The sequence below is a fragment of the Chelonia mydas genome, chromosome 11 (assembly GCF_015237465.2).
Source record: "Chelonia mydas isolate rCheMyd1 chromosome 11, rCheMyd1.pri.v2, whole genome shotgun sequence".
NCBI classification, from domain to species: Eukaryota; Metazoa; Chordata; order Testudines; family Cheloniidae; genus Chelonia; species Chelonia mydas.
Window position 1 is genome coordinate 1,295,966 of NC_051251.2, and position 18,485 is coordinate 1,314,450.

The 18,485-nt window shown below is 55.5% G+C and overlaps 1 protein-coding gene across 1 annotated transcript in view; it reads left to right on the plus strand.

Moving 5' to 3' along the window:
• Positions 1-18,485, plus strand: part of PTPRN (protein tyrosine phosphatase receptor type N) — a 50,734-nt gene that overhangs the window by 12,409 nt on the left and 19,840 nt on the right. Inside the window, exons 3-10 of the mRNA XM_037912946.2 lie at positions 306-419; positions 612-717; positions 2,438-2,681; positions 3,047-3,386; positions 9,112-9,228; positions 9,479-9,513; positions 17,192-17,541; positions 18,246-18,332. Of these exons, the coding sequence (XP_037768874.1) occupies positions 306-419; positions 612-717; positions 2,438-2,681; positions 3,047-3,386; positions 9,112-9,228; positions 9,479-9,513; positions 17,192-17,541; positions 18,246-18,332 (1,393 nt within the window). The remainder of the gene's footprint in view (positions 1-305; positions 420-611; positions 718-2,437; positions 2,682-3,046; positions 3,387-9,111; positions 9,229-9,478; positions 9,514-17,191; positions 17,542-18,245; positions 18,333-18,485) is intronic.

Below are 18,485 nucleotides of genomic sequence, written 5' to 3' on the forward strand. Positions count from 1 at the left end.
GGCCCGAGGGGGCAGGTGGAAGACAGGTTAGGGTGGGGTAAAACTGCCCCCAGCTCCCCTCCTCCACCAGTGACTTTGGGCTGCCCGGGCACCTGCTGATCTCTGGGGCCGGTGCTGGCTGCAGCATCCTGCCCCCACCACCACCTTGGGCGGCCGGTGGCTGCTCCGTAGCAGGGTGAATGAGAGGGGGGAACCAGGGGCCAGCCCCCCCCGCCTGACCCACAGGAGCTGAGCTCACTGCCCCTGGGCTCCCCTGGGCCCAGGGCTGAGCCCCCAGGCTGGCACCCTCTCTGCTCTGCTCCTAGATGGCCTGTTTGGGCAGTGCCAGGAGAGCGCGGCCCGCGACAGCCCCTACTTCCAGGTCACCTCGCCCGTGCTTCAGCGCCTGCAGGACGTGCTGCACCGCCTCACGGCCCAAGGTGAGCCCCGGCGGGCGGGGGGCTGGGAGCAGGTTGGGACCCAGGTGGCCCTGGCGCAGGGGCAGGGGCAGGTCAGCCTGGGCGGTCGGTGCCAGGATGGCCCGTTTCCTCTCGCCATGGCGTCTCCCTGGGAACTGGCTCCCGCCCCTTCGTCTCTGTGCTCTGATTGGCTGCCTCTCTCCCCGCGGACAGGGCTCTCGTGGCGGGATGACCTCACGCAATACGTGATCGCCCAGGAGATGGAGCGGATCCCCAGGCTGCGTCCGCCCCCCGCACGGGAGCCCGGGGCCAAGGAGAGGTAGGGCCGGGCTGGGTGCCCGCCCCGCCCCACGCCAGGGGCACCCCAGAGCCTCTGCCACCCTCCTCCCAGCAGCTCCCACCCCACACGCAGCCCTACCAGGGTGGCACGAAGGGCACAGCTGGGTGTCGTCTGCCCACTCTGGCTGGGGCACCCCCCCGTTGGTGGGCTTGCTGCGGCTGCGTGAGCTGCTGGCACCCGCTGGGGAAGCAGCAGCCAGACCCACACCCTGGGGAGAGCTAGGCACAGCAGGGGATCTGTGATGGGAGCCTCTGGCTTACCCCAGCTGGACCCCACAGGGCGCTGGTCCCGGGGCTTCCCCAACCCCTGCTGCCCAGGGCCACCCCCAGCATTCAAAAACAGAGCCCCTCTCCTGCATCCCACAGCAGCGTCCTGTGTGACCCCAGGAGCTGGCTGGTCAGGCACAGGAGCCCCGAGGGCGCTCAGGATGGGCCCTGCTGTGACGGGTTGATCCCCTCCGAGTGATGTACTGGGGTCCCACTGAGCCCGCCTGTTCCACCAGCCGGGGCTCCCTCACCCTGCCCTGCTGAGCCAGGCCCTCAAGCCCCCTCCAGCAACACGCAGGCAGGGACATGCCCAGCTGCAGAAAGACACAAGCACTGAGATCTGCTCTGCATGGGAAGAGTCAGCTCGAGGATTGCCCAGTACTGCACCCCAAAATTGTATTGTCTTGAGCTGCACAGAAATCTACACAGCGTAAGCTCATGAAAATCACCCCCTCCCTCGATGTGGAGGAAGATATGCACAGCTTTTAGGAGCCCTCCCCCCATGAATTGCGCAAACTGGTTTAGAGAAAACAAAACAAGTTTATTCGCTGCAAAAGAGAGATTGTAAGTGATGATAAGGGGTTGCAAACAGATCAGAGCAGATCACTGAGCAAATAAAGCAAACACGCAAACTAAACTTAACACGCTAAAGAAACTGGCTACAAGTAGTCATTTCTCACCCTAAATGCAGAGTTTCTGCTCTTGCTTGCAGCTTAGAACTCCAGGTATTTCTGTCACAGGCCAGATACCTTTTCCGGCCCGGGCTCAGCTCTTCTCCTCCCCTCAGTCCTTGTTTTAGATGTTCTCGGCCGTCATCCTGGGTGGGGATTCGGTGAAGAACTGACCCTGATTAACTCCTCAGCCTTAAATAGGATTTACATATGGCGGGAATCCTTCGTTTCCCAGTTTGATCCCCACCCCCTACTAGTGGAAAAATACCAGCAGCCCAAGATGGAGTCCAGTACCAGATGACGTGATCACATGACCCTGCCGTGTCAAAGCGGCTTCTCAGGAAGGTGGGAGATTAGCACCTTCAAAGTCCTGTTGTTCTCCCTGATGGCCCATCCAGGCTGATGGTATTCTGTCTGGTGGGCGTTCCCCCGATGTAAACCCACTTGTAATTGTTACATAGTCAATATTCCTAACTTCAGACACAGAAGTGATACAGGGATACCCACTGGATAATCCCATTCAGTAAATCGCAGCCTTTCCAATGAGAGCTCACATGAGCCATCTTGCATAAAACATATCTTTGTTATGCCATATTCACATCATAACAATCTCTCTACAAAGAATATGGGGCATAGGGTCACGTCTGCAGCCTGTGTTTCCAGGAGCCCCAGGCCCCTGCTCTCCTGCTTCTCGGGGGTGGTGGGGAAGAAGGGGGAGCCCAGCCCCGCCATGTCACTCTCCAGGGCTGTTGTGTCTCTAAGGTTCTCGCCACTGCGTGCCGCTCCCCGGATGGCCCTGTTCCCGTCAGAGCCCAGCCAGCCGGGCAGTGCCCTGCAGATGGCCCCACGCCAGCTGCCCGCCAGCGCCGAGAAGGCCCCACACCTGGAACCACAGCCCCCGCTGCCCCCCACCCTGCTGCAGCGATACCTGGAGCTGCTGCTGCTGGGCCCCCCACCTGAGCTGGGCTATGAGGAAGGCCTGCTGCACCCCTATTCGTACCACAAGGTGAGTGGGGGGCAGGCCACCTTCCTCCGGCCCTGACGCGAGCCCAGGAGGCCCTGGGTGGGTGGGGCAGAGCGGGACAGACAGACGCAGATCAGACAGACACCCTAGGCAGGCCCAGCCCCGCTGTGTTCCTGATGGACACAAGATTCTGTCTCACCAGCTTGTCTAAACCGCTGTGCAATGCGGCTGTTAACCAGCGGCCACACCCCGCCCCAGAGGTGGCTGCATCTCCGCACTGGGCGAGGGGTCCCTCTTCTCTAGGGTTTTGGGGAGGATGTTGTTAGCACTGTAGCCCGTGGTAGATTGCTCTCCAGGGTGGCTGTTCCTGGCACTGGAGGTATGATGGTTCTGTGCTTTGGTTACAGTTTGGCTACCAGGATGGTGCACAGCAGCTGAGCCCTATCCAGGGCAATTCGGCCAGGCAGAGCCCTGAGCTCCCTGCTCTCCTTGGCAGGGCCCCTGCCCAGGCCTCCCAAGCCCTCTTTGGGGCCAGCCCCATCCCTTCCTATGGGGGGCAGCCAGGGCTGGATGGAGGGCATCTCTTCCAGGACCTGGGCATGCTCTACCTGCCGAGAGAGAAGGCGATCCGGTTGGCCCCTGCCAGCACGAGGGCCCAGCACAGCCAGGGGCTCCCCCGGGACTACGCCGAGCCCGATGAAGAGAACAGACAGCAGCAGCCAGCCCTGGGTCCCCAGGTGCAGTCAGGTAACCCCTGCCTTCCAGCCAGTCGCCCACAGACTCCTAGGACACCTGGACCGGCCCAGCCAGGGGTTTGTCCAGCTTGTTCTGACAACGGAGATTCCCCAGCCCCCCTTGGGAGCCTGCTCTGGAGCCTGACTCCCCTGAGCATTTGAAAGTTTTTCCTGGTTGCTAACCTCAGTCCCCCTGGCTGCAGGTTAAGCCCATTGCTGCTTGTTCTCCGTGTCCAGTAGGCCGGACTCTGGATCTCCGGCCTTTTTGTAACAGCCCTTAGCATATTGGAAGCCTGTTCTCAGGCCCCCCTCAGTTGCCTTTTCTCCAGACTAAACGTGCCCTGGTTTTTAACCTTTCCTCAGAGGGCGGGTTTTCTAAACCTTTCATCAGGTTTGTTGCTCTCCTCTGGACTCTCTCCAATTTATCTGCATCTTTCCTAAAGTGTGGCGCCCAGAACGGGACACAGGAGTCCAGCTGAGGCCTCGCCAGCGCTGAGCAGAGCGGGACAGTGACCTCCCGTGTCTTCCATACGACGCTCCTGTTAAGACACTCAGAATGAGAATAGCGTGTCTCACAGCTGTATCACATTGCTGATTCTTCTTCTTCAATTTGTGATCCACTGTGACCCCCAGCTCCTGTCCAGCAGGGCTACCACTGAGCCCGTTAGTCCCCAGTTTGTGCTGAGTTTTCCTCCCTATGTGTGGTACTTTGCACTTGTCTCTATTGAATTCGTCTTGTTGATTTCAGAGCAGTTCTCCAATTGTCAAGGTCGCTTTGGATTCTAATCCTGCCTCCAAAGTGCTTGTGACCTCTCCCAGCTTGGTGCCATCTGCACATTTCATAAGCATCCTCTCCACTCCATTATCCACGTCATGACTGAAAATATTGAATAGTGCCAGACCCAGGACTGACCCCTGCAGAACCCCACCAGATACACACTCCCAGTTTGACAATGAACCCTGGATAACTACTCTTAGGGTACGGCCTTTCAGCCAGTTGTGCACCCACCGGCTAGTAATTTCATCTAGACCACATTGCCCTAGTTTGTTTAGGAGAATGTCACGTGGGACTGTGCCAAAAGCCTTACTGACATCCAGATATATCCCATCCACTGCTTCCCCCAGCCACTGGGCCAGTGACCCTGTCAAAGGAGGAAGTTCGGTTGGTTTGCCGTGATTTGTTCTTGGCAAAGCCATGCTGGCTACTCCTTCTAAACCGGTTAGCCTCAAGGTGCTCACAAACTGGTTAATATTTTGTTCCAGTATCTTTTCAGGTATCAAATTCCCTGGGTCCTCCTTGTTCCCCATTTTACAGACAGGGGCTGTGTCTGCCCTTCTCCAGTCCTCTGGGCCCTCACCCATCCTCCAGGAGTTCCTGAAGATAATTACTAAGGGTTCAGAGATGGCTTCAGCTGGTCCCTTAAGTAGCCTGGGATGAATGCCTTCAGGCCCTGCCAGCCTGAATACATGCAACTCCTCTAAATAGACTTTAACCAGTTTGTCCCCTATTTCGGCTTGTTCCTTCCCCCTTGTTAGTGATAAATGTGTTGAGTGTCTGGTCATCATGAATCTTTCTAGTGAAGACTGAACCAAAATAGGCCTTAAACGCCGCGGCCTTCTTGATGTCATCAGGTATTAGCTCTCCTTCCCCACTAAGCAGAGGACCTGCACTTTCTTCTGTCTTTCTCTTGCTCCTAATGTATTTAAAGAACCTCTTCTTGTTGCCTTTTATGTCCCTTGGTAGCTGTAACTCATTTTGTGCCTTGGACTTTCTGATTTTGCTCCTACTAGACTGTGCTGTTCCTTTGTACCCCTCCTTAGCAATTCGTCCATGTCTCCGCTTTTTGTAAGATTCCTTTTTGAGTTTCGGGTCAATTAAAGAGCTCCTGGTGGAGCCACATTGGCCTCTTACAGTTCTTCCCATCTTTCCTTTGCATCGGGCTCGTCTGCAGTTGTAACATGACTATTGTCTCCTGGGAAAACTGCCAGCTCTCCTAAACCCCTTAGAGTCTCTGCCCATGGACCTCACCTCCCATTCTCTGCGTTAGTTCACGTCTGGTTTCTGGAATCCATTGTCCTCGTTCTGCTGCTCTCTCTCCTCCTTTCCTCGGAATCATGACATCTCTCCTTTCATGATCACTGTCACCCAAACTGCCTCCTCCTTCAGATTCGCTACCAATTCCTCCCTGTTGGCCAGAATCAACTCTACAAGGGCTGTCCCCCGGGTTACTTCCTCCACTTTCTGAAACAAAAAGTTGTCCCCAAGACATTCCAAGGATTTATTGGAAATGTTGGTGTCCCGGATCCCCACGATCGGTGCTATGCCCCCAGCTTTGGAACAGTCTCTCGAAGCAACCAGTCAGTGGGCCAGGCCCCGAAAGGGTCTCACTCTTCCTCCAAGGGAAGCCATGCGGCCTCACCGTCACCTGAGGCTGAACCTCTGGGGCTCCAGCCCCCCTGCTTTGCAGCGTGAGTGCCGTTCAGCAAGTCCAGCTGAGACAGACCGAGGCAGAGACTTGTCCACTCCCCGGGGATTAATGCCCCTCACCCGGCATTCGCGGTGACAGCGCTGTTGAAACAGTCGGGTTTTCGTTCACTGGCACACAGCACAGGATTTCCTTCGGTTGGGTCAGGGAAAGGCCGGTCAAAGCATCCTCCCCCTCCCTTCTGGTCAGCCCAGAGCCTGGCCCAGCTGTCGTGAGCCCCAGGTTCACCTCTCTGGCTCTGCCCAACCTTGCTTACGTGATCCTCCAACAGCCAGCTCTTCTCCCCCTCACCCCTTGCCCGTCCTCTGTTCTCGAGCTGGGGGCTAGTGCTCAGCCTCCCTGCGAGGGCGGGAACCATCCGTCACGCTGTCCTGCTGTGACTCGGGCGTGGGGACCAGCCTCAGGGCAGGTACAAACCCCGCATTGGCTGTGAGTTCCATACCGAGAGTTCGCCAGCCAGTTAAATGTGAACGCCTTGGGCATGCTCACTGCCCAAACGGGGCGTGGGGTCCAGTCTGCTTGGGTACCTCCATCTGTCTGCCTCACCTTGGTGCCAGATGCCCCCTGACACCAAGGATCGCAGCCCTATTCCTGCTACGCCCAGTCCCAAAGCACCAGTCACTTATCTCAGGTGCAACTTGTCACGGATTCCCAGGTCGTGCCCACTCTTGGCCCCGTGTGGTCCCTGGGGGGAACCCCTGCCAGTGCGACAGCCCTTCTCGGGGGGCCACTCTCTCTCTTGGGGGTTAAGCCCCTCCATCTCCTGGAGCCGCACCTCTCTGAGCATTAGCACACCTGTCTCTGCCATGGGCCCCCTCGCTCTGGACCCCTGGGACCTCCACTCCCAGAAGGAATAATCCCGCCCCACCCCGCCCTGTTCTCTAGCCCGGAGTGACTCTCAGCCGGCGTAACACAGGAGGGTTTATTGAGCATCTGAACCCAGCATAGGAAACTCTCCAGCCTCAGGCCTGGCCTCCCTCAGACCAGCACATCCCAGTCTCCCCTGCATCCAGGGCGGCTCTGCCTGCCCCCTCCCTCCAGCCCAGAGCCCCCCTGCTTCGTAGCTGAGATCACCGGCCCCAAACCCCACCCTCTGTCCATTGTCTTCTCTCCAGGTAAACAGGGTCACCTGGGCCCGCTCTCCCGCTTCTGTGCTCTGGCCCCTCTGGCTGGACCCGGCTGGTCAAGTCACCGGGGTCCCCTCTTCTCAGCCCATTGTCCTCCCGCTGACCAGACCCGGCTGGAACTCCTGAGCGGGGCCTCCCAGTCCCCAATTGCTGGGGTCTCCGTTCTCCAGGCCATTGGCCGGGGTCCCAAGTTCCCTCGCCGGTCCTGTGTCCCAACAAACTCCCTCTCCCATCCCCTCGTTAAACCCGTAACACTCAGGGAAACTGAGTCCCACCCCCTCTGCATGCAACCCATGGGAAAACCAAGAACACCCCCCACTTCGTCACACAACTAAGCTGGGGTCTCTCACCAAAGTCAATGCTTGTAGCCAAGCCTCTAATACGCGATCTACAGATCTATTAAACAGGCAAAGGAAAGGTGTTATTTACAAGGTTAAAGCAGGTAACCATAGCTACACCAGTGGTTACCATCTTAAGTTTCCAAAGGTAATAGAAACTGCGGTAATAAGCAAGCTCTGTATGACCTTCAGGGCTAACCCCAGCTAAGCCGCTGGGGGTCACTTGCTGATGCCTAGAAACCTTGCCCCCCAGGGTCCAAGCGGCCCAGAGATCCGGCTCCTCCTGGGGTGGGGCTTTTATTCCCTCCCTCCCATGTGCTCTGAGCTGGCAACTCAACTGGGGGGAGGAATCCACCTGCACGACTCGTCCCCAGTGGGAGGGAAGAGCAGAGCGACAGGCTTTTGTCCTTTCACATCCCTCAATGGTCCATCAGGCGTCAAGGGGCCTTCCCTGGGGCAGGACCTAACACCTGCTGTCGGAGACCGGCCCTTCGCACGAGTTACTGTCTCGCCTGGCTGGTGATTTACACACTCCCAGGCTCACAACACAAATGCTTAACTACCACCGTACCGTATGGGATGCACTTGCGGTAAGTGAGATTGATGCTGGCAGCCACTCGCCGGCAATCCATAAAGACGAAGCAGAACGCCCTCCTCAGGCTTCTAATGCCTGTTTTGCCAGCACTAATGCACAGGGGAACCAGGCGGGTTCCAGCCACGGATTTGAACCATGGGGACCTTGCCGTGAGCTGGTGCCAGTTCAGCCAGGGTCACGCCGTCTCCCGCTGGGTTTGTGGTTGCTAGATGTCAATGGCCCAGTGACTGGATTTGCCATTGTCTTCTCAGATTCGCCATTGATTTGGGGTCAGCCTTGGACAGTCCTTTTCCAGTGACTCAGCCCGGCTCAGACAGCTGGGCGACATTCACTCCTATGTCTCAGCACAAACAGTCCTCCCCAACCCTCCTCCCCCTGGATAGCCATGAGAAATATAGGGGAAACTGAGGCACACATCAGGCTCATAAAATATTCCCATTTGTCACAGTTGGGTTTTGCCGTGTGACTTTTCCAGCAGATGTCGGGGTAGGTTAAGGTCCCCATTACTACCAGTCTTACGCAGCTCTTGCATAAAGCTGCAAGTCTGTCACGGATTCCTTGACTTTCCGGGGCCTCCATGACTTCCGCAGCTGCCAAAGCGGCTGACCCCAGGGCCGCCCGAGCAGCAGCAGCCCCTGGGGGTCTCAGGGTGTCAGGGGACAGTCAGCCTCCCCCCGCCTCCGAGCAGGGGCCAGCTATCAGCCCTTGGGGCTACCCAGAGCAGCAGCACCCCTGTGGCCCCAGGAGCTGCTAAGTTTTAGTCAACGAGTATTTATAGTAAAAGCCATGGACAGGTCACTGGCATGAATTTTTTGCTTATTTGCTTATTGCATGAGACCTGTCCGTGACTTTGACTAAATCTTAGCCTTAGTCATGTAGCTCCCTCTCCCCTTCCTCCTCTGGCCCCGGGGTGGGGGCTCTGCCCTGCCCCAGCAGGTGGCTCCTGTCCCTTTCCCCCCTGGATCCTGACCTCTCTGGCCCAGTGAGGGCAGACAGTTGGCTGAGGTGTCCCCTCCCAACCCAGGCCACGATTTCTCTCACCTAGCAGGCATTCCCTGCTCCTCCCTGTCGCCTCCATTGAGTCCAGCCCCCGGCGATGGGGTGGCCCCTGCCAGCTGGCAGGTGCCTGGTGCTGGGCTGCCTGTTGCTCCCTGGGCAGGATCCCAAAGCGAGCGCTGTCTCCCTCCCGCAGATGCAGCCCTGCAGAGATTGGTGGCGGTGCTGGCCGACTACGGGGTGGGGCTGCAGGACCTGAGTCCCCAGCAGCTCGGCAGCCTCTCCACCCTGCTGCAGCTGCTCCAGCACCCCGGTGAGTGGGGCTGACTTTGGCAGGCGGGAGGATGGGCGGCGGGGCGGGGGGCAGACAGGTGAGAGATGCCAGCACTACATCTTCTACTCTGGGATGTGCTGCCGGTTCCCCCCCGGGGGCGGGGGTAACGTTGCCCCATCCTCAAACCTGCCTGATTCCTCCCGCCGCGCCCCGGGTGCTTTCTTTGTGCCTGGAGCAGTGCGTGAGCCTTGGTTGTGCCAACACAAAATGTCCTTTTCTCTCCCGGCAGGTGGCTTTGGCCAGGAGGCTCCGGAGGCCAAGCGGGTAAGTCCAGCCGTTCCCTGCCGCACAGGGCAGCATCCCAGCCCCATTCCCAGGGCTGTGCTGAGACTCGAGAGGCCTGTTGCTGGGGGGTCTGTCATGGCGATGCTCTGGAACTGCTCCCCATGAAGCCAGGCAGGACTCTGGGGAGTCTCCTCTCTGGGAGCAGCCTGTCTGCAGGACACACAGCTCACCCGGCTTCCCCCTTCCTGGGTCTGACCTCGGAGCATTCAGCCTCCTCTGCCCCTCTGGGCGCTTCCCACAGCCAGTCCGCCCAGGCGGGGTCCTGGGGGGGCCAGAGGGCCCTGCCCCCCAACTCCGCAGTCAGACGGGACTCTCAGCCAGCCAGTAACACAGAAGGTTTATTAGACGACAGGAACATGGTCTAACACAGAGCTTGTAGGTGCAGAGAACAGGACCCCTCAGTCAGGTCCATCTTGGGGGCAGGGCGGCCAGACCACAGGTCTGGGCCTCCCTCTCTTTCCCCAGCCAGCTCCAAACTGCAACTCTCCAGCCCCTCATCTGGTTTTGCCTCTTTCCCGGGCCAGGAGGCCACCTGATCTTTGTTTTCCAACCCCTTCAGTCGGCCCCTTTGCAGGGCGGGGCCCAGGCCATCAGTGGCCAGGGGACAGGGTGTCGGCCATTCTCTGTGCAGACACCATCACACTGGCCCTCTAGGGCTCTGCCACAATCACACCCCCTGATCTCCCCACCTAGAGACTTAAGAACTGCATAGGGGGAACCTGGGGCTCCCACAGAGTATTCGGAGAAAACATTAAGAACAGTCCCGCTTCATCACAGGGTCCACAGCCCCCAGTGGTCAGGAAGGGTTCACAGAGTCAGACATCTGAAGGCCAGCAGAGACTGTTGTGGCTACCTAGCCTGAGCCCTGCCCTGAGTTCAGGCCTGTCTGAGCGAGAGCAGGTGGCTTAGAAAAACAGCCATCCTGGATTCAGAAACTGCTGGTGATGGACAATCCACCCCGGCCCTTGGTGAGTTGTTCCAGCGATTAATCACCCTCCCTCTAAACACTGGTCTGATTGCCAGTCTGCATGTGTCTAGCTTCAACCTCCAGATGCTGGGTTGTGTTAGATCTTCCGCTGCTAGGCAGACAAGCCAGTGAGCAAATATTTGTTCCCCATGAAGGTACTTACAGACTGGGATCACGTCATCCCTGAAGCTTCTCTTTGTTAAGCTACATAGATTCTGCTCCATGAGTCTGTTGCTCGAAGGCAGGTTTTCCAGTCCTCTAATCCTTCTCATGGTTCTTCTCTGCCCCCTCTCCAATTTATCAACATCCTCCTTGAGCTGTGGGCACCAGAACTGGACACAGGATTCCAGCAGCGGTCGCACCAGTGCCAAATGCAGAGGTAAAATAACCTCCCTGCTTCTCCTCGAGATTCCCCTGTTGATGCATCCCAGGATCGCATTAGCTCTTTTGGCTGCGTTGGTCACACTGGGATCTCGTGTTCAGCTAAGTATCCGCCGTGACCCCAAGTCCTTTTCAGAGTCCCTGCCCCCCAGGATCGAATCCCCTATCCTGTAAGTACGGCCAACGTTCTTTTCCTAGATATCTGACTTCACCTTTGGCCTTATTAAAATGTGTATTGTCTTGAGCCCAGTTAACCAAGTGATCAGATCACTCTGTATCAGTGACCCGTCCTCTTTGTTATTTCCCACTTCCCCCAATTTCTGTGTCTGCTGCAAACTTTATTAGAGATGATTTTGTTTTCTTCCAGGTCAATGATAAAAACCTTAAATAGCGCAGGGCCAAGAACTGATCCCTGCAGGACCCCTCTGGAAACCCACCCCTTTAGTGACTATTCTCTATTTACAGTTATATTTTGAGACCAATAAGCTAGTTATTAGTCACTGAATGTGTGGTCATCTTAACTTTATATCCTTATCGTTTCTTAATCAAAATGTCCTGCGGCACCGAGTCAGAAGTCTAAGTAGATTACATCCATGGTATTACCTTTCCAACCACACTTGTGATACCATCCAAAAAAGAGATCGTTAGTTTGACAGGATCTATTTTCCATAAAGCTCTGCTGATTGGCATTAATTACATTGTTACCCTCCTTCAAATCTTTATTAATCAAATCCCATTATCAGCTGTTCCTCCATTATTTTTCTTGGGATTAATGTTGGACTGACATGCTGTCACGGAGTCCTGGGGCGATGCTGTGGGACTGCTCCCCGTGAAGCCAGGCAGGACTCTGGGGAAGTCTCCTCTCGGGGAGCAGCCTGTCTGCAGGATACACAGCTCACCCGGCTTCCCCCTTCCTGGGTCTGACCCCGGAGCCTCCAGCCTCCTCTGCCCATCCGTGCGCTTCCCAAAGCCAGTCTGCCCAGGGGGAGTCCTGGGGGAGTCAGAGGGTCCTGCCCCCCAACTCCTCAGTCAGACGGGACTCTCAGCCAGCCAGTAAAACAGAAGGTTTATTAGACGACAGGAACATGGTCTAAAACAGAGCTTGCAGGTGCAGAGAACAGGACCCCTCAGCTGGGTCCATTTTGGGGGGCAGTGAGCCAGACAACCACATCTGCCCTTCACTCCATGTCTCCAGCCAGCCCCAAACTGAAATTTCCTCCAGCCCCTCCTCCTCTGGGCTTTGTCCCTTTCCCAGGCCAGGAGGTCCCCGGATTCCTTTGTTCTCCAACCCTTTAGCTCTCACCTTGCAGGGGGGAAGGGCCCAGGCCATCAGTCGCCAGGAAACAGGGTGTCGGCCATTCTCTGTATCCAGACCCCTGCACACACCTGCCCTCTAGGGCGCTGCAATGATCAAACACCCTTATCCCACCCCCTAGATACTTAAGAACTGCATTGGGGAAACTGAGGCACCCCCACACTATTCAGAGGAACCATTAAGAACAGTCCCACATGTTCTTGTCACACATGCCTATAATTACCTGGGCCATCCCACTTACCCTTTTTAAATAGAGGCACATTTGCTTTCTTCCAGTCTGCTGGAACTTCGCTGGTGTTCCAAGAGTTTTGGAAAATCAACATTAATGGTTCAGTGAGCTCCTCATCCAGCTCTTGTAAAACTCTTGAAAGCAAACTGTCCAAAGCTGCTGAGTTTTAAAATGTCTGACTTCACTAGCTGCTGTTTAACATCCTCCTGAGTTAGTGTTGGAATGGAAAGTATTTCATCATCACCATGTGATATGACTACATCATTTTTCCCTCCCCCAAATACAGAACAAAAATGTATTGAACTTCTGCCTCTTCTGCATTATTATTGACAATTCTACCACTTCCGTTTAGTAATGGACCGATATAATTGTTAGGATTCCTTTGTTTCTAGTATACTTAAACTCTTTATTGTCCTTAACTCTGCTGGATGTACATTATTCATGGTAAAAAGAAAAGGAGTACTTGTGGCACCTTAGAGACTAACCAATTTATTTGAGCATGAGCTTTCGTGAGCTACAGCTCACTTCATCGGATGCATACTGTGGAAAATACAGAAGATGTTTTTATACACACAGATCATGAAAAAAATGGGTGTTTATTACTACAAAAGGTTTTCTCTCCCCCCACCCCACTCTCCTGCTGGTAATAGCTTATCTAAGGTGATCACTCTCCTTACAATGTGTATGCACATTAGATCACCTTGTGATAAGCTATTACCTTAGATAAGCTATAAACCAAATAAATTGGTTAGTCTGTAAGGTGCCACAAGTACTCCTTTTCTTTTTGCGAATACAGACTAACACAGCTGTTACTCTGAAACCTATCATTATTCATTGTGTCCTTTTGCTTCCCTTATTCATTTTCTACAGTGCCGAGCTTCTGATTTATAGTTCATTACTGTCAACTTCTCTTTTCTTCCCTGTTTTATATTTTTAATAGTTGACTTCACTTCCACTGTAAGCCAAGTTGGTGGTTTTTTAACCAGTGCGGCCTTCTTTCTTGAATTGTAGCTTTTTGAGCATCTAGTAAAACATTCTTAAACCATTCATAATTATCATTCACACTGTTCTGTTTGAACTTTCTCCCAGCTGATTTGGCTCATAATTGTTTTGAGCTTTATGAAATTGTCCCTTGTTAAACCGCTGGGTATCTATTTAACTGGTTCAGACTTTATTCTGTTGGCACGTAACAAATGTGATCAAGTCCTAACTTGTACCTAAGCTGCAACTAATTTTTATATCTTTGATCATTTCCTCTTTGCCCCTCAGGGTGACGTCTAATGCAGAATTCCCCCATGTTGGATTCAGCACTGGCTTGAGTTAGGAAATTCTATAATTTTTAGAAGTTCTGAGGATATTTTAGTCCTGGCAGCACGAGACAACCAGTGTGTGTCCTTCAGACTGAAGTCCCCCCATGAGCATGTGGCTCTCTTCCCTAATTGGGTGCCTGAGAAGCCAGTCACCCTGTTCCCTAGTGGGATCTGGGGCTCTGCAGCAGAGGCCAACCAACACCCCATCTTGTGCTTTCTCTCTTTGGCTATTGAGCCATAAGCATTTGATATCGGAAAGAGGTCATGCTATTTTTGACAGTGCCACTCCCCCTCCCCTTTGGGCCACTTGATCCTTCCTCAGTCGGTCGTAACCGCTGTTTTTTGTCATGCCAGTCACCCAAATCTTCCCGCCAGTCAAAACAACTGGATCAAATTTATGCTCACAAATGAGCAATTCCAGTTCCTCTGGTTTGTTCGCCAGGCTCCTACCCTTGGTGTCCAGGCAGTTAAAGAATTTCTGCTCTTCATGTCCTCTGGTGTCTTGGCGAGGATGTTCTCAGCATCACAACTCTGTTCTCGTTTCCTCCCCGTTGTCATCTTCCCCTTGTTAGTTTAACCCCCTCTTGACTACTCTAGCCAGCCTGTCCCCAAGGAGATTGGCCCTCTTTCTGCGGAGCTGGAGGCCAGCCAAACTCTGCAACCCTGTCTCCTAGCACCTAGACAGCAGTTCACCCCCAGAATCTTCTATTCTGTCCTACTTTGCTTGTAGGACAGGCAGGATCTCCAAGAAGATCGCTTGGATGTTCTTCAGGGAACTGGAAGGGCCTGTGTAATCTGTGTGAGATCCCACCGAGCTCTGTCATGGGTGCAGACCGTCCCCGTCGACTGCAGAAACCTGTCAGATCTTAGCGACATCTCGCGGCCTGGTTCCGGGAAGGCAGCACGCCATCCTGTGGTCCTCCTGGCCCTTGTAGATCTTCCTAGTATAGAATCCCTGACCAGGATTGTCTATCTTATTGGCTTAATGGTGAAATCCTAGCGGATCTTAAACATAAAAAAGAAGCTTACAAGAAGTGGAAGGTTGGACATATGACCAGGGAAGAGTATAAAAATATTGCTCGGGCATGTAGGAAAGATATCAGGAGGGCCAAATCGCACCTGGAGCTGCAGCTAGCAAGAGATGTCAAGAGTAACAAGAAGGGTTTCTTCAGGTATGTTGGCAACAAGAAGAAAGCCAAGGAAAGTGTGGGCCCCTTACTGAATGAGGGAGGCAACCTAGTGACAGAGGATGTGGAAAAAGCTAATGTACTCAATGCTTTTTTTGCCTCTGTTTTCACTAACAAGGTCAGCTCCCAGACTGCTGCGCTGGGCATCACAAAATGGGGAAGAGATGGCCAGCCCTCTGTGGAGAAAGAGGTGGTTAGGGACTATTTAGAAAAGCTGGACGTGCACAAGTCCATGGGGCCGGACGAGTTGCATCCGAGAGTGCTGAAGGAATTGGCTGCTGTGATTGCAGAGCCCTTGGCCATTATCTTTGAAAACTCGTGGCGAACGGGGGAAGTCCCGGATGACTGGAAAAAGGCTAATGTAGTGCCAATCTTTAAAAAAGGGAAGAAGGAGGATCCTGGGAACTACAGGCCAGTCAGCCTCACCTCAGTCCCTGGAAAAATCATGGAGCAGGTCCTCAAAGAATCAATCCTGAAGCACTTACATGAGAGGAAAGTGATCAGGAACAGTCAGCATGGATTCACCAAGGGAAGGTCATGCCTGACTAATCTAATCGCCTTTTATGATGAGATTACTGGTTCTGTGGATGAAGGGAAAGCAGTGGATGTATTGTTTCTTGACTTTAGCAAAGCTTTTGACACGGTCTCCCACAGTATTCTTGTCAGCAAGTTAAGGAAGTATGGGCTGGATGAATGCACTATAAGGTGGGTAGAAAGCTGGCTAGATTGTCGGGCTCAACGGGTAGTGATCAATGGCTCCATGTCTAGTTGGCAGCCGGTGTCAAGTGGAGTGCCCCAGGGGTCGGTCCTGGGGCCGGTTTTGTTCAATATCTTCATAAATGATCTGGAGGATGGTGTGGATTGCACTCTCAGCAAATTTGCGGATGATACTAAACTGGGAGGAGTGGTAGATACGCTGGAGGGCAGGGATAGGATACAGAAGGACCTAGACAAATTGGAGGATTGGGCCAAAAGAAATCTGATGAGGTTCAATAAGGATAAGTGCAGGGTCCTGCACTTAGGACGGAAGAATCCAATGCACAGCTACAGACTAGGGACCGAATGGCTAGACAGCAGTTCTGCGGAAAAGGACCTAGGGGTTACAGTGGACGAGAAGCTGGATATGAGTCAGCAGTGTGCCCTTGTTGCCAAGAAGGCCAATGGCATTTTGGGATGTATAAGTAGGGGCATAGCGAGCAGATCGAGGGACGTGATCGTTCCCCTCTATTCGACATTGGTGAGTCCTCATCTGGAGTACTGTGTCCAGTTTTGGGCCCCACACTACAAGAAGGATGTGGATAAATTGGAGAGAGTCCAGCGAAGGGCAACAAAAATGATTAAGGGTCTAGAGCACATGACTTATGAGGAGAGGCTGAGGGAGCTGGGATTGTTTAGTCTGCAGAAGAGAAGAATGAGGGGGGATTTGATAGCTGCTTTCAACTACCTGAAAGGTGGATCCAAAGAGGATGGCTCTAGACTGTTCTCAATGGTAGCAGATGACAGAACGAGGAGTAATGGTCTCAAGTTGCAATGGGGGAGGTTTAGATTGGATATTAGGAAAAACTTTTTCACTAGGAGGGTGGTGAAACACTGGAATGGGTTACCTAGGGAGGTGGTAGAATCTCCTTCCTTAGAGGTTTTTAAGGTCAGGCTTGACAAAGCCCTGGCTGGGATGATTTAACTGGGACTTGGTCCTGCTTCGTGCAGGGGGTTGGACTAGATGACCTTCTGGGGTCCCTTCCAACCCTGATATTCTATGATTCTATGATCTTCCTCGGACGGTTGGAGAGCTTTTTGTGGGCAGGCTTAATTTTCTTCCCGGTTGGGCCAAGCAGCCTTCCACAGGTGTGTCCTGTACCGCCCTCCATTCCCTTGGACCAGCTGGCTCTTCAGAGGGGTCTTCACAGTCCAGTGCCCCAGGGGCTGGGCCTCCGGGCCCCAGGCTGCAAACAGAATGGGTTTGCTGAGAGCAAACTAGCCCGAGTGTGCTTTCTCCATCTGCAAATATTTACTGGCAGCCCTGTTACGGGGAGCAGCAGGCTGAGATTCGGGGGCGACAGCAAAACTCCAGGGCGAGTCTTGCACAGCCGGAGCTGTCTGCCTCCTCTGAGAGGTCTTGCCAAGGTCACGAGGAGACTGGGATTCTGGCCAAGGCCTGGGTGAGGGGAGGTCACTGGAGCTGCGAGGCCCCATTTCCCCAGGTGGGGCAGACTCTGCCATGAGCCAGGCCCGGCTGCCCCGCAGGTAACGTGCCGCCCTCTGCCCCAGGTGACGGAAGGGGAAATGCAGCACGGAGAGGAGCCGGAGCCGCCCCCCTCCACGGTGCCTCCCCCTGAGAATCCAGCCAGTGCCCCCTCCTGGACGGAGGGGCCGAGATGGGAGGAGGCGGCTGGCCCGGCGTGGGGCAGTGCCAGGCCTCCGGCGGTGTCCCAGGCTGAACCGCAGGCCCCGGGGCAGGCTGCGCCCAGGGACCCCGCCGCGGGCGACGTGCTCCGTCTCCACAAGCCAGTCCCAGTGGAGAAGAAGAGCTCCACAGAGCCGAGGGGCCATGGCGGGAAGGGGGAGCCGCTGGAGCCCCGGCCTGCCGAGGAGTACGGCTACATCGTCACCGACCAGAAGTGAGAGCTGCGGATGGGGGCTGGGCTGGGGGGGTGAAAGGGCCAGAGCATGTGGCTTCCTGGCTTGTGTGGCTGCCCTCCCTCTTGCCATGGTGGGGAGGGGGCCAGCGTTCCCGGCTCTGGCCCCCGCCCCGGTGGCCGGTCTGCGGACGATTCTCCGGGGTGCCTGCAGGCAGGACCTTGTTCCTCAGGCAGGGGGTGGCACCTGGTTCTGACTGCCGGGGTTCTGGCCGTGGCCCCTTGTCCTGCCCCCCGGGGGGGCTCTGCAGGGTGCGGTGCATATGGGGAGCTTGTTCCTCGTGCGGTGATAGCGCCTGGTTCTGACTGTGGGAGCAGCCCAAGGGCCGTGCGACCTGCGTGCCGGCAGCCCCTGCACACGATGGCCACACGTGCAAGCTGGGTAAATGCTCCTCACCCCCAGCTCACACGTCCAGGCACCAGACTCCTCCCCTCCCCCTGGAGATGGAGAAAGCACCCCCGCCCGCCTGGCATGCCCGCCTAGCTGCCCCCCAACCCATCTCCACGCCCCCTCCTCCCAGCTCCTCTGCACGGCGGGGGCCTGGCAGGGCTGGGACCCCCCCCGTTGCTGGCTTGCTCAGACACCCAGCCGGCCACCCTCAAGGCCCTTGACCCGCCTTGGGTGCTGGGGGAGGTTGTGAGCCCGGAGTCGTCCCTGAGCTGCACCCGTCTCTGCTCCCCTCCAGACCGCTGGGCCTCGCTGCCGGCGTCCGGCTGCTGGAGATCCTGGCCGAGCACGTCCACCTGTCCACGGCCAGCTTCATCAACATCAGGTGGGGCCAGGGGCTGCCCCAGAGGGGGCGTCAGCGGAGTGTCCAGTGCAGGGGGGGGGGGGGGGGGGGAGAGCAATGCATCCGGGGAGGGGTGTGGCATCCCTGGAGGGGGTGGGGTGATAGGGGCACCATGGGGGATGGGCTGGCTTGGGG